At 44.8% G+C, this 14,676-nt stretch overlaps 1 protein-coding gene across 1 annotated transcript in view; it reads right to left on the bottom strand.

Annotated features, from left to right (window-relative positions):
* Positions 1-12,470, bottom strand: part of atp1a2a (ATPase Na+/K+ transporting subunit alpha 2a) — a 63,389-nt gene extending 50,919 nt beyond the window's left edge. Inside the window, exons 1-4 of the mRNA XM_056292487.1 lie at positions 12,399-12,470; positions 11,386-11,460; positions 7,848-7,907; positions 5,708-5,911 (exon numbers count right to left, since the gene is read on the bottom strand). Coding sequence (XP_056148462.1) covers positions 5,708-5,911; positions 7,848-7,907; positions 11,386-11,460; positions 12,399-12,410 — 351 coding nt within the window. The 5' untranslated portion in view covers positions 12,411-12,470. The remainder of the gene's footprint in view (positions 1-5,707; positions 5,912-7,847; positions 7,908-11,385; positions 11,461-12,398) is intronic.
* Positions 12,471-14,676: the final 2,206 nt, after the last annotated feature.

Genomic DNA, 14,676 nt, shown 5'->3' with positions numbered 1-14,676 from the left:
TAGACACAATCATCAAACAGGTCCAGCAGAGGATGTACTTTCTCCGCCAGCTCAAGAAGTTCAACCTGCCTCAGGAACTGCTGATTCAGTTCTACACTGCAATGATCCAGGCTGTCCTCTGCACATCCATCACTGTCTGATTTGGTTCAGCCACCAAACAGGACAGGGACAGACTACAATGGACAGTTAAGTCTGCAGAGAAAATCATTGGTGCCAGCCTGCCCTCCATTCAGGACTTATACACCCCCAGACTCAGGAAACAGGCAGACAACATCACTGCAGACCCATCACACCCTGTTCACAACCTGTTCCAACTCCTCCCCTCTGGCAGGCGCTACAGAGCACTGTACCCCAAAACAACTACATAAAAAAACAGTTTCTTTCCACAGGCTGTCATTCAAATGAACGCTTAACACTATCAAATAAATCCAACCATTTTGCATATATTGTACCGTACATTGTACGTGTGCTGGTACGCTCTGTCATGTCCATCTACCTCAGGCATGTATTCAAGTAACCTGCTAACATCTATTTCAGCATCTCTGATATATTCTCTGTACTATTGCACTTTATCACCTCTTATTTCACCTGTATATAGTCAATCCTTGTGTATATATCTGAAGATTGTTGTGTTGTAGTGTTTTTATTCTATGTTAAGTACACTGAGAGAGCCACGAAACCAGAGTCAAATTCCATGTTTGTGCAAACCTACATGGCCAATAAACATGATTCTGATAGTCTGATATTTTCTTAATTATGAATATGAAATAATATAATTTCAAACCCATAGCCAAAATGGTATATGTAAGTTTAGGTAGTATGAAGGGTTTTGAGTATGAGGATGTGGGACACAAATGCTTTGTTTGCCCGCTGGGAAGCAGAGGATGCAGAAGCCGCCGACAAGGCAGTTGTAGCGGGGGGAGGGGGGATGAGGCTGATGGCCGCGGGGATACAAGTGAAACACAACAAAATGTAAACCTGGAGTCTCCTAAACTCCATAGTAATTCTGATAAGGATAAAATGGCTGTATATGACGTAGTAACTGTATCAGAGGGACCCAGTGTGCTGCTGCGTGCGCAACCCCAGCTGCTGCAGCCGAGCCCCGGCAGGAGACACAGAGTGACGGGGAGGAGGCAGCGGTGGACCTGCCTGTCATCCTCCTTCTCCTGGCTCTTGGTGATGACAAGTGACAAGAGAGGACAAGTGAAGAACCACATTTACAATCTTCCATCACTTTATGAAGAAGAAAGAAGAAAGCCACTATATTTTGTCATTGTACAGTTGTTTAGTTACAATGAACTTTGTTCTCTGCATTGAATCCATCCTATTGTATAGCAGCAGTGGGCAGCTGCAGCGCCCGGGGACCAACTCCAGTTCTTCTTTCCATTGCCTTGCTCATGGGCACAGACAGGAGTATCAACCCTAACATGCATGTCTTTTTTTTTATTTTTTTTAATTTATTTCTGATTTTTCCCTTTTTTCTCCCAATTTAGTGGCCAATTGATCCCTATTTTAATTCAAACACCCACCCTCGTATTGCATGCGTTCACCAACTGCATCTCTCCGGCCGGCAGTCTCGAAGGAAAGTGCCTCCCCACTTTCGTGACAAGGCGAATCCAAGCCGAACCACTGTTTTTCCGACACACACAGAGACGCATTCACATGACGAACACAAGCCGACTCCGCCCCCCTCCCGAAGACAGCGTTGCCAATGATTGCTGCTTCGTCGAGTCCGGCCATAGTCGGATCTGACGAGACCGGGGCGCGAACCCCAGTCCCCAGTGGGCAACTGCATCGACACCAAGCCGATGCTTAGACCGCTACGCCACCGCGGACCCATGCATGTCTTTTTGATGGTGGGAGAAAACCAGAGCACCCAGAGGAAACCCACGCAGACATGGGGAGAACGTGCAAACTCTACACAGAAAGGACCTGGGACAGCCTGGGGTTTGAACCCAGGACTTTTTTGCTGTGAGGCAACGGCGCTAACCACTGGGCGACTGTGCCACTAGGTTATTGTCACAATCTGATTTAATTGACGCTTGGAGAGTAAAAATTTCAAACAGCAGACAGTGCACATCGGTAAAGGTTTCAGGGAACAGGATCAGTGCTGCCAGGCTAGACAGCGTGCCTAGCCTGTCTTTCACCAGCAAAAAAAAAAAAAAAAAAAAATTCTGGCACAGGGTAGGTCTTTATGTAAAAAAAAATTTTTTTTTTAAATTAAATTAAATTTGGGTAATTTGGAAAGGACAAATTGCACAGTTTGACTCTTTAAGTCAATTAACACATTAAAGGGGGTTGCCATAGGAATTTGCTCTCCTACACCTGTTTGTATATGAAGTCTACTTAAACTACAGTTCAAATAAATTGCTTTGGAATAAATTTAAATCTAATGTTTTTTCGCATATTTTTTGCTCTTTTAATAAGAAGTGCTGTGTGGTTTGCTACAGCCTCATGTAAACTTACACCTCACAACAACAACAACAACAAAAACAATAACAATATTCCAAAAAATAAATAAATCTGGTATCAGTTGATATCGGTATCGGCAGATATCCAAATTCAGGTATCAGAATCGGATTGGATGATCAGTGCACCTCTATTTATTTTCACTGTACTGTATTTTCATTGTCTTGTTAAGCACCTTGCATTGCAATTTTGCACAAAAGGTGCTATATAAATAGTTTGATTTGATTAAACCCATTCAACAGACATTCTTCCATTTTACAGTGATAGTTATGATTTCTATTTCTATTGCTGACGACTACTGTTCAGCAACATGAATAAACAACTACAAATTCAAACGGAACGATAGCAGATACCCAGCTCGCTTTCAAACATCCAATATTGTCAAATGTCTGGCGGAGGACTGCAAGTGCAAATCCAGTCTTTGGGGGGACCTGGATATCATCCATCCATCCATTTTCTGAACCGCTTATCCTGCTCTCAGGGTCGCGGGGATGCTGGAGCTTATTCCAGCAGTCATTGGGCAGCAGGCAGGGAGACATCCTGGACAGACCGCCAGGCCATCACAGGGCCCACACACACACACACACACACACACACACACACACACACACACACACTCATTCATACATGGGGGCAATTTAGTACGGCCAAGTCACCTGACTTAATGTCTTTGGACCGTGGGAGGAAACCCACGCAGACACGGGGAGAACATGCAAACTCCACACAGAGGACAACCTGGGATGACCCACCAAGGTTGGACTACCCCGGGGCTCGAACCCAGGACCTTCTTGCTGTGAGACGACTGCGCTAACCACTGCGCCACCGTGCCGCCCACCTGGATATTACTGGTCTGCAAACAACAACAAAAACAACTCAGCTGGCCCAGCTTGTCTGTTTCTGAATGCAGAAATCTGGAGATTGTTGGGGGGGTATGGCTGTTTCAATCCCTGCAATTAACTAACCCCTACTCCACTAATTCACTATATTTTGCCTCAGAAAAGCCAAAATATTACACATATTCCCTTTAATATCATATAAAAATCAACTGACTAATTCTGGTCCTGTATAAATAAACAAGTAGTATGTATTGCCAAGATTTATGGTTTTATGCCTACTGCTGCTATTTATACTAAAAATGCATACTCTCTCATTACCGTAAGGAACCTTGGATATAAACCAGTTACATGGCATATAAAAAATATAAAATCCTAATTCCTGAAAAGCTTACTGTTGGACACTGCAATACTTTGATTTGACAGCAAAAAGAAAAGAAAATGTTTGTTCTTCTGTACCCAAGCGACTTCCTTCTTAAATAGTATTGTAAAACCCTCTGAACTAGGATATGCACTCATATCCTCAGAAAATCACTTGTCAGTGTTCATGAAGCCTGCCTCCGTTCACTGTCCATAGACCAGCTCCAGGCCTTCTCTCCTTTCGGCTCAGCAGGTTTAAGCCTCGGCTCTTTTCTTTCAAGCTCTGGGAGAGACTTGTTCCTGTTCATAAACTGTTCAGAATTACAGGAACAGCATTAAAGCTGTTCCATGTGAGCCTCGCATTTTCCAAATTTTTAGGAAGAGGGAAAAATTAATCTGGCTTATTTCTTACACTGACTGACGTGTATTTTATGAAAATTTACGAGCGTTCAAAAGGGTTGATGGCTCTCATCTCTCTCATCCTCAGTCGCTTCTCCGGGGTCGGGTCGCAGTGGCAGCAAGCTAAGTAGGGCACTCCAGACATCCCTCTCCCCAGCAATGCCCTCCAGCTCCTCCTGGGGGATCCCAAGGCATTCCCAGGCCAGAATGGACATGTAGTTCCTCCAGCGAGTTCTCGGTCTACCCCGGGGTCTCCTCCCAGTTGGTCCTCCTGGGCCAGTCTGCGATGCCGGATGTCAGCACGCCCCGGTCCCTGGCTTTGCCTGCCACCCGGTGTGCATTACACCCTACCCCAATGCTCATCCCCGCGGGTGTTGAGACCACGGGGTGGTGGCTTCATGTGAAGGGTTGATATGACAGGGGTAAATAATTTTTTCTAAATCTACAGAGAACAACGAAACATTGTGCTGGGCTGGATTTAAATGTTAAATGATTGCTTTTATATTATGCAGAAGCTCAAAGTGCCAAGACTGCAGGCATTTGGGGCTCTGAAGTAACCCACAACATCCAGCTGCATATATCAAACTCAGAGATTAAATCGTCGTGATATTAAAGCCTCAACACGTGGATTTGAATCTGTGTATCTATTCATGCCATGTATGTAACCATATGTTACGTAACCATGTAATGCTGTCTGGGATTTGGGCAACTGGTGCGTAAAGATCAACACATAATGGCTCAGAGAAGCACAGTCATACAGTACAGTACAGACCTCTGCTAAGCTCCACTTGCACATTGGTTGGTAATTGCCCATGTTCCGACTAGCACTGATGCCAAAATCAGTGGCTGCATTTACGTCACAGGCTCTGCGTCTCTATACGTGTGTGTGTGTGTGTGTGTGTGTGTGTGTGTGTGTGTGTGTGTGTGTGTGTGTGTGTGTGTGTGTGTGTGTGTGTGTGTGTGTGTGTGTGTGTGGCAGGTGTCATGGCAGCAGGTGGCAGGTAGCTGGAAAAAAAAGGGTGCTGCAGCCAGCTTGTTAAGACCAAAAGTCATGTTGTCACATTATTATAAGCTCTAGACACTCAGCAGTTGTGACTAACAGTGTTAATGTAACAATGGACATAAACAGTATAGAGGATTATTTGCAGTCACCATATGGAAGGGAAGTGCTGTTATCCCCCCCCCCCCGCCCCGTGTTCTTTCTCCTTTTTTGCCTTTGATGGAAGCATACCTACAGAGTAACCCGCATCATTGTTTTGTAACCCTCAGTGTTTATGTTCAGAAGCTCTGTATGCTTTGGCTTTGTGGGTGTAAATTACAAAAGAAAAGTATCATATGCATGCGTGTGTGTGAGAGAAAGAGAGAGAGAGAGAGAGAGAGAGAGAGAGAGAGAGAGAGAGTGTGTGTGTGTGTGTCTGTGTGTGAGAGAGACAGTGAGAGACAGCGAGAGCGAGAGAGTGTGTGTGTGTGTCTGAGTGTGTGTGTGTCTCTGAGTGTGAGACAGAGTGAGAGAGAGAGAGAGAGAGAGAGAGAGAGAGAGAGAGAAAGAGTGCACGTCTGTACATGCATCTACCTGTACGTGCTATGTATTTATGTTTACACAAAAGTGTATATGCATGGGCGCTTATGTGTGTGCCTGTTCTCACATTGTCATTTGCTGGCTCGTCCTCGGTGGCCACCTGGATGCTGTAGGCCAGGAAGCAGAGGATGGCTCCTATCCAGAGCAGGATGGAGAAGCCACCAAACAGCTGACGGCAGAACTTGACCCACTCCGGGGTGGTTGGGGGTGGGGTCAGTGCATTGGGACCATCCCTGGCCAGTATCTCCACAGCTCTGGCACTTGTCAGACCCTGCAGGAGAGGGACTGTTTAGTTGTTGGAATAGCTTTATTTATCCTGGGATACTTAATTTAACACAACAGTCTAAATTTCAGTGCAGATGAAAGAGTAGGTTTGTTGTTGTTAGTTGGGAATTGGTTAATTGTGATTTAGATGACATTATTCTGACATATGTTGCGGTTGGCTTGCAGAGAAGAACATTACACCTTCACACTGCCATTCTTATCTTGTATGTGCTGCAGAATCAGAATAATAAAAAAAAAAAACAACATCCATCCATCTATTATCCAAGCTGCTTATCCAGCTCTCAGGGTCACAGAGATGTTGGAGCCTATCCCAGCAGTGATTGGACGGCAGGCGGGGAGACACCCTGTACAGGCCACCAGTCCATCACAGGGCCCACACACACACACACACATTCACACCTAGGGACAATTTAGTACGGCTGATTCACCTGACCTACATGTCTTTGGACTGTGAGAGGAAACCAGAGCACCCGGAGGAAACCCATGCAGACCCGGGGAGAACATGCAAACTCCTCACAGAGGATGACCCCCAAGGTTGGAGTACCCCGAGGCTCGAACCCAGGACCTTCTTGCTGTGAGGCGACTGTGTTAACAACAGTCAGAATAATTTCTAAGATTTAAGTAAAATGAATGTGCAAGAATTTGTTTCAAAACCAATAACAGGGCATCGCACAGAGTGCAAATACAGTGGAAAACATTTTATGAGTACGACATTAAACATTTAACTCTGTAAATATACATTCTTGTTCTGTGGGCGGGCGACACAATGTAATGCACCGTCTCCTCACAGCAAGAACAGGAGTCATTTGTGTTGGCGTGTGTTTCTTTTAGGTACTCCCTTGAGGTTTGCTCCCACATTCCTGAGACAAGCATTTTAGGTAAATTGGAGACTGAGTTGCCCATAGGTCTGCATAGGAGTGTGGGTGGCTGTGTGTATGAGCCCTGTGATAAACTAGCGACCTGTCCAGAGTGCCTCCCACCATTCTGCCTAGTGACTGCTGGAATAGGCTCCAGCAACCCTGAACTGGATTAAGTGGTTGTACACAATGAATGAATCATGAATGTTATTTTGCTAAGTATATTCAAGCAATGAGGCATACAGCATGATTGCAGTTAAAGGATGTAGTGATCATTCCAGGGATACATCGATCCAGTTTCTATTTCCCCGACCTATTTTAACAGCGGAAGTATCTGCTTTACTAGGTGACCCTCCTTAGCAAGGGTACTGTACTGTGAAATAGGTGCCGAAATTTCAGGTGAACTGCTCCCCCTGGTTTTATCTATATGTATTTTGTCATCATACAGCAGTCACACTGAAAACATTTTGGATGTAAACTGTTTATCAGCATCAAATATACCTGCTTGTAAGATGCACATAATTCCTGAACTACATGTTCCTTGTGACTGATAATTACAGACTCAGGGTTTTTTGCAGGATTTCAAGCTCTTTGCTGCCTTCTCTGTCTTTCCTTTTATTGGCTGGAGTTGAGCATCACCATTCTCTATTTTTCCTTGCTGTAACCACAAGTTACAATCTGCATCAGGACTTTTACAATGTCACAGTTAACATGCAGCGAATGTCGTGTTTACTGTGAAGATAGAGGAAAATGTGGTTGGTTCGTCTGTGTTTTATAACTGCAAGTGTATGGGTGTGTGTGTGTGCCTATGAGATAAGGATTAGAGATGAAGCGGGAGCAGGGAGAGCTGCGGAGCTTGGGTGGATCTAACTTGACCAAAGTAACAGTTGGTGTTGGTTGGGATGTTAGCCCTACAGAAAGGGCACACGCAGATAAGATCTCTATAGGGAACATTAAAGCAACTCTTTGTTGTTGGATGTCTGCGTGTGTAGAAGTGCATGAGTGTGACTTTTCAAGTGCATGCATTAATGTGTGCGTGTCTGTGTGTGTGTCTGTGCGGGTTACCCGAGCAAGGTCTACTCCATAGCGTCTGCCGAGCTCATCCAGAGATATCTTGTGGTCATCCTATAGGGATGAAAATATGTTTTTACTCCACAGTCCCCAATGTGCTTGTGCCGCAGTGGAATACACATTAATCAAAATCAGAATAACATTAAACATTAAGTAAAATAAATGTACAGGCGTTGTCTTGGTGGCAATGGAGCAGCTGCACATTCACAATTAACAGAGCTCCCCTGTGCATATTCACACTCGTGGTACAGGGACAACAGGACCTCACGTACAGTGCAAAGGAACAGGAGACGATGCATATCAGTCTAGAAATATATATTCTGATGGCTATAGCTGTGTGTGTTAATTTACTGCCGCATAGGGGTGTCGAGAAAAGTGTGATGAGGGACCAGCTGTGTATTTCTCTTGTCTACCAGGACGAAGATACGCTGATTACAATGAGATGGATGAGAGTGTGATTGCTGGTGAACCTTCAGCTTACAAATGAAAATCCAATTGTCTACAAGATACAGTAACTAGATATATACGTTTCAGTTCTCATCACTGATGCAGCCCAGAGACACCCATGTTAACTTTCATTAACAAAAAATCACCGTTCATCGGTTTGATTTATTTATCAGTTTGGTCCATGAGTGATTTAGTATGGTGCAAACCATGTTCCAATTTTTATGGCTATAGCTTTCATACAACTTACTACCACATTTAGGCCCCTATAGGTCCTGTAGGCCCTGTTTGCAGCCCACAATTATTCACTCTCATACTGAGCAGATTTGAACAGAGGACAGGGCCTCCTCAGAGGTCAGCTACCATTCACTACAGGGCTCTACAGAGCGAGAATTTCACTCGCATTTGCCCCTAAAAATAGATATGTACCAACTGGAAAAATAATTTACGAGCACAGTGTGCAAGAAAAGATTACAACCTACCGTAATCCCCCCTACTGAAAATTGTTTAAAAACTACAAGTCCCACATTCCACAAGCTACAATGTGCCTATCACAGTAGAGTTTTCTATGAGGACACAGCCGGTGTCAAGTGAGAGAAAGGTGAACACTGAAAATAAGACAAAGTCAAAACCTAGTATGTGGCTTGACCCTGTATAAAACTGTAGAGGGCTTTTAATTTGAAATGATGGATACAGGAAGTGGTGACACAAGGCTGACCAACGGTGTAACTCCCCCCCACCCCCCGTTTTTCTCCCCAATTGAATCCGGCCGATTACTCCGCTCTTCCAAGCTATCCTGGTCACTGCTCCACCCCCTCTGCCAATGTGGGGAGGGCTGAAGACTACCACATGCCTCCTCTGATACATGTGGAGTTGCCAGCCACTTCTTCTCACCTGACAGTGAGGAGTTTCACCAGGGGGACGTAGTGCGTGGGAGGATCACGCTATTCCCCCCTGTTCCCCCTCCCCCTCGACCAAGCGCCCTGACTGACCAGAGGAGGCACTAGTGCAGCGACCAGGACACATACCCACATCCGGCTTCCCACCTGCAGACACGGCCAATTGTGTCTGTAGGGATGCTCGATCAAGCTGGAGGTAACACGGGGATTCGAACCGGCGATCCCCAGGTTACTAGGCAATGGAATAGACTGCTACGCTACCCGGACGCCCACCCCCCCAATGGTGTAATATCATCACTCACACCGTTTACACTTGGTTTTAAAATGCGTTTTGGGCGATCGGATCACAAGTGGACAGCGAGACACATTGCCGTTTACACCTGAGTCCATCATGCATCTCCAAATGCATCCTGCTGACCACTTGTGATGAGATTTCGTTCCGAAGAAGAAGAAGATTTCCTGTTACGTCCTTATCGGGGACACATCAGGACACATTAGCGTTTACACTACAAAAGATATGTGGTCAAATGCGTCCCACACTACCTCGGCAAGTGGTTTGAGTAACCGGTTCACAACACGTTTTGGTGGTCATTTAAACTTGCATTTAGCACTGTCCACTTGTGATCCGATCGCAAAAAAAAAAAAACGCATTTAAAACCAAGTGCAAATGGGGTCTCAGTCAGTCACATAGTCACTCAGGGACAGACACGTGCTAAGAAGCACCGTGAAGACATTGCTAAAAATGAAGCTCGTTAATTTTCAATCTCACTCCTGCGGTGGACCGCTGGCTGACCTCTGCCTGCCAGACGGCCAACATACAAAAACAACTGGACAACCGATACCCTTTGCTTCTAGTAGGTATGGGCCAATGTGTGATTTTGGTGGTATGTACTATTGCACAGATGTGTGTGTATACACACACACACACACACACACACACACACACACAGAGTGAGAGAGAGAGAGACAGACAGACAGAGAACGAGAGAGAGAGAGAGAGAGAGAGAGAGAGAGAGAGAGAGAGAGAGAGAGAGAGAGAGAGAGAGAGAGAGAGAGAGAGAGAGAGAGAGAGAGAGAGATCAGTTCTTTTTGCAACCAACAAATCCTCCAGAAAGCAGCAAGTGTTGTGGCTTCTTCTGGACTTGTTCTTGCAAGTGAATTTTCTCTGTTGCCATCAGGGCGTCGTTATGTTTTACCTGCTTGTAAACCTAACTGTTATTTCTAAATCATTCATTCCCTCTGCAATTCCACTACTAAACGCTCTGCAGTTTTTTTAATCATCTGATCGTTTTATTGCGTTAACCAGGTTTATCTAGCCTATCAATATTATTAATTACTAATCAATCTTATAGATTTTATTCCACCTTTAGCTCCCTGGAGTGTTATTATTCAATGTTTGTTATTTGTTTGTTTGCATGTTACTGTGTTTTGTGTACAACAAGCTGCTCCAAACAAATTGCCCCTGGTGGCATTAATAAAGTTGTTTGTATTGTATTGTATTGTACACAGAGTGGGATAAAAAAAAACAACAACCTTTATTGCAGAACCAATAAGAAAAGTTGTTTCAATGTTAAAAAAAAACAACTTTCGAATGTTTTAAAAAGCTCTTGCAATATTTTATTTGAAAAGCTGTGTTTCAACATTTCAGGGTTTTGAAGAGTGATGGCAATGTTGTTTTCAATATTTTAAAGCCTGTGCCCAGTGTCCGATAAGAGGGTCTTCCACTTTCATAGCCCTCCTCTGGTTTTCAGATCATAATTGCACACAAGGACACAAGGAGAAGGAACACCCGCATACACACACACACACGCACACGCAGTAAAACGATGTATGTAATCAGTTGTTTGCTAGTAAACTCAGTGCTACTTGAACATTTTTCTCTGTGCTCCTACATTTCTTTGTGTGCTCCTATTTCTTTTTTTTCCTTTTTCTTTTCTTTTTTCATTTAGGAGCACATGGACTCCTTGGGGAAAAAAGTTAGTGTAGAGCCCCCTGCACTACACTAAGTAGGTAGGTGACAGCCATTTTTATTTTATGGACCACCATTTTCATTTATAGCCGTGCTGAACAACCAGGTGTCTGTGGCACAGCTCCGGTCGATGGTCTTTCAAGAGCAGCGCCCACAAGAATCAATCACCTTACGGATGGTCCGAGTGTGGGTAAGCACTGTGACAGCGTGTTTTTCTTACCAAGGCCACCTCCTTCTTCAGCTCATCCAAATCCCTGTCCTTCTTCTTCCTCTTCCCTCCAGTCTCAGCACCACACTGAAAGAGAGAGAGGGTGGGGGGGGGGGTTGTCATACATAAACCCCACAGCCTATAATTTAGAAGTCCCTACATGCAAGGAGGCAAAGTGCTCATGTCACAGTCTTGCAGCTGAACTGTACATATAGCTATTCACATTAACAGCCACATACTACAAGCTTCACTGTAAGCAAAATGTATATTGCTTCATTTCAATCTTCTGGTAATGTTGCAGCGCATTCACAGAATATGGAGGGGAAATGAGGGGAAATACCCCCCCCCCCCATAGTGACAGTTCCCTATTTATGTGATTGAGTGTTTGTTGGGAGCAGTTGGAGGACTGTCGTATCATGGAAATCATCTGCCCCTGTCACTCTCCTCTCAGCAGCACGTGTGCGCGTCAATGAAAGGGGGTGGGGTAGGGTGGTATAGAGGAAGAGAACTAGGGAGAGCGAGCGAGCGAGCGAGTGACACAGTGAAAAAGTAATCAAAAAAAAAAAGGAGCCAAGGAGGGAGCCGAGAGCCAGTGGACTGCCTGAAATGTGTCTGGCATAGCAATTTTCCCCCTCACTGTGTGTGAGGAAGATTACCGGCCCGTTCTCCTATAAAACCAAATGGAAAGGGCCTGATGCGGGGAATAAAAACAAAATTACGTAATTACCCAAATAAACCGCAGCCGGGGGAAATACTTCCTGAGGAGCAAATCCATCACCCCGATATGGAACTGTCTTGAAAAAAATCACCACTCCTGCAGCCCAGAGTTATCGGGCTCTGCAGACGCAATCAGAGCGCTCCCAGTAATTTTCCATGATGCGTGTCCATACCACATGTTCCCACTGTTAGAAGGCATAAACCGAACCCAGCATCTACTCAGTATGGCTGAGACTGATTGTATATGATAAGACATTGTGACTAGGGCAGACGAACTCTGTGAGAACAGTAACATAGAGAGAACTTACCCCTCTCCCCATGCTTGATGCTCAAACGCCGGGCAGGTTGAAATGTGAAGGACAGAGCTCAGGGCCCCCCTGGCCACAGCTGAGCTTCCTCAGTCAACCCCCCCCCCACTCACTCACATAAACATACATACACACACATACACACACCCTCTAAACCCACCCCACGTGTAGAAGACATTGGTAGCTTTTTTTGGGTCTGACACCACCCACCAGCCCTCCACTAGCCCCCTCTCCCAACCTCCTGTCAGGGTAACCTGAGAGCTGCAGCCCCCCTCGTCATCGCCCCTCACTTTCTAGCCCGGGCCCTCTATGCACTCCAGGACCCCCCCCACACACACACACACACACATACACACACACACAAACAGAGGGAGGACTTCTGCGTGTGAAAGCGCGTGCACCTGCACTTGCTCAGTATTTCCCCCAAAAACCCAACAATGAGCAGACAGACACAGAGACAAAAATAACACAAAGACACACACATTCCAACTCAACACTGAATGTCAATCCATCAGTCATCATTTACCTCAAATACAAGCACTTTTTCTCGCATACCACATTTATGTAACACGCAGGAAACAATAATGAGCAAACTTTGTAAAGACCATTCATTGAGTGGCTGGAGAGCAGTGTGTTGCCTATTGTATCGTGACCACAATTAAATTCTATTTAAATGTCCGAGGACATGAATGAGTCAGCTGAGGTCCGCACACCAATACAGCAAATGTTAAACAAAGCCTACGACAAAGGGTATCATCTAGGTAAGCGTTGATAAAACACTTTTATGAGCGATTTATGATTCGTTATTACGAATGAATGACCACATTCTTCACATTCAGTTCAGTATTCAGAGACATAAACAGTGGGTACAGCAGCAGGAAAAATGTCCCTTCCTGCACTGCCAATAATAAAAGCAAACTGATGGGGGTAAGGTGAGGGTTATTGTCAGAACACCCACACAATAGAGGCAGCAAAGTCTGTGTCCCCTCGAGTGACAAATAGAACATATCAAATTTAAGAGTGTAACGATTCCTGTTAGTTTGTCTGCCATTGCTGGAATAAGGTCATTATACCTCTTGCACTGCATGTGTATGACACTATAGCACAGCCACACTGTAGTGACATGTCAGCTTGCTATTTTTTGCATGCTCATCTCCCTCTGCCCAGTCAAAATACGTTTTATAAACCAAGCCAGAGCTTGATGCCTAAGCTACTGTTACAATCTTAATGGGGAGTAATGGCTACCCAAAGGTCAGAGAAGTGGGTTTATGATCAGAATGTCCCTTTTTCCAATTCCCAGACAGGTGCGGAGAATGTGGTTGGGGGAAAAAAATAATGGCTATATTCTCTAACCTCACATATAAACACCCACCCAAGTGCCCTTAGACAGGGCAGTAATCCTTCAAGTGCCAGAGCCAGCTGTGGAAAACCGTTGCAGCGCTTGGCAGCAGTTGGCTGCATGTGAACAGCAGGACATCACTAGGCAAGGACACAGTGTCATCGATGCGAATTACAACTGTTGTGTGACTGATTTGGGACCACCGTCTTAGTTTGTAATGGGAAGTAGGTATAGTATTGACCACACATTTTCAACTGAGTTGCTAAGGCTACACATTACTCACGTGATATCCTGATTTGGACGCGTAAAACGAATGCTTTTGCGCCCGTTCAACAGAGCTAACGTTGGCTAATTCGAATCACGTTTTAAGCTAACCAACAACCCAGAAAAGCTAGCCGACACATTAGACACTTAAAAACTCGTACCTAAAGACTGGTTTGTTCGAGCGTGTTAAAGGTGACAGAATGTCTTACTTAATTTGTGATATTGAACTATACAGATAAAACTGACGACTTGACTTGCATCTCTGTCGACGGCGTATCTGTGAAATCCCACCTGAAGGAAACGGTATGGGCAATACCAAGTGATAGAATATGGGGGAGAGGCTAAAAGGGAGAATTGTGGTGGCGGGCGCGGAAATATATGTTACCAATTGTCTTGCCGATGATTATAATGTTAACTAAAACAAAATTTGTTGAATTTCTAATGTCTTCCAACAGCATATCTTTAGATGAACTTACAAACTTTTGGGGGGAAATCACCACCCACACACCCCTCCCCCCATATATACACCGACGGTACGCGCAGCTAGACGTCTGTCATGAGAAACCTAGAAAACAGGTTCATGAGGTGCGCGTCTTAAAAAAAAGATAGCGTACGATAAAATAAAAATTATAATATATAACAAAAATAAAAATTAACCCCACGTTCAAGCGTAAT

This window comes from Lampris incognitus, chromosome 14, assembly GCF_029633865.1.
Source record: "Lampris incognitus isolate fLamInc1 chromosome 14, fLamInc1.hap2, whole genome shotgun sequence".
Lineage (NCBI taxonomy): Eukaryota > Metazoa > Chordata > Actinopteri > Lampriformes > Lampridae > Lampris > Lampris incognitus.
Note: the sequence above shows the minus strand (reverse complement) of the source record. Positions and strands in the feature narration are given on the sequence as shown.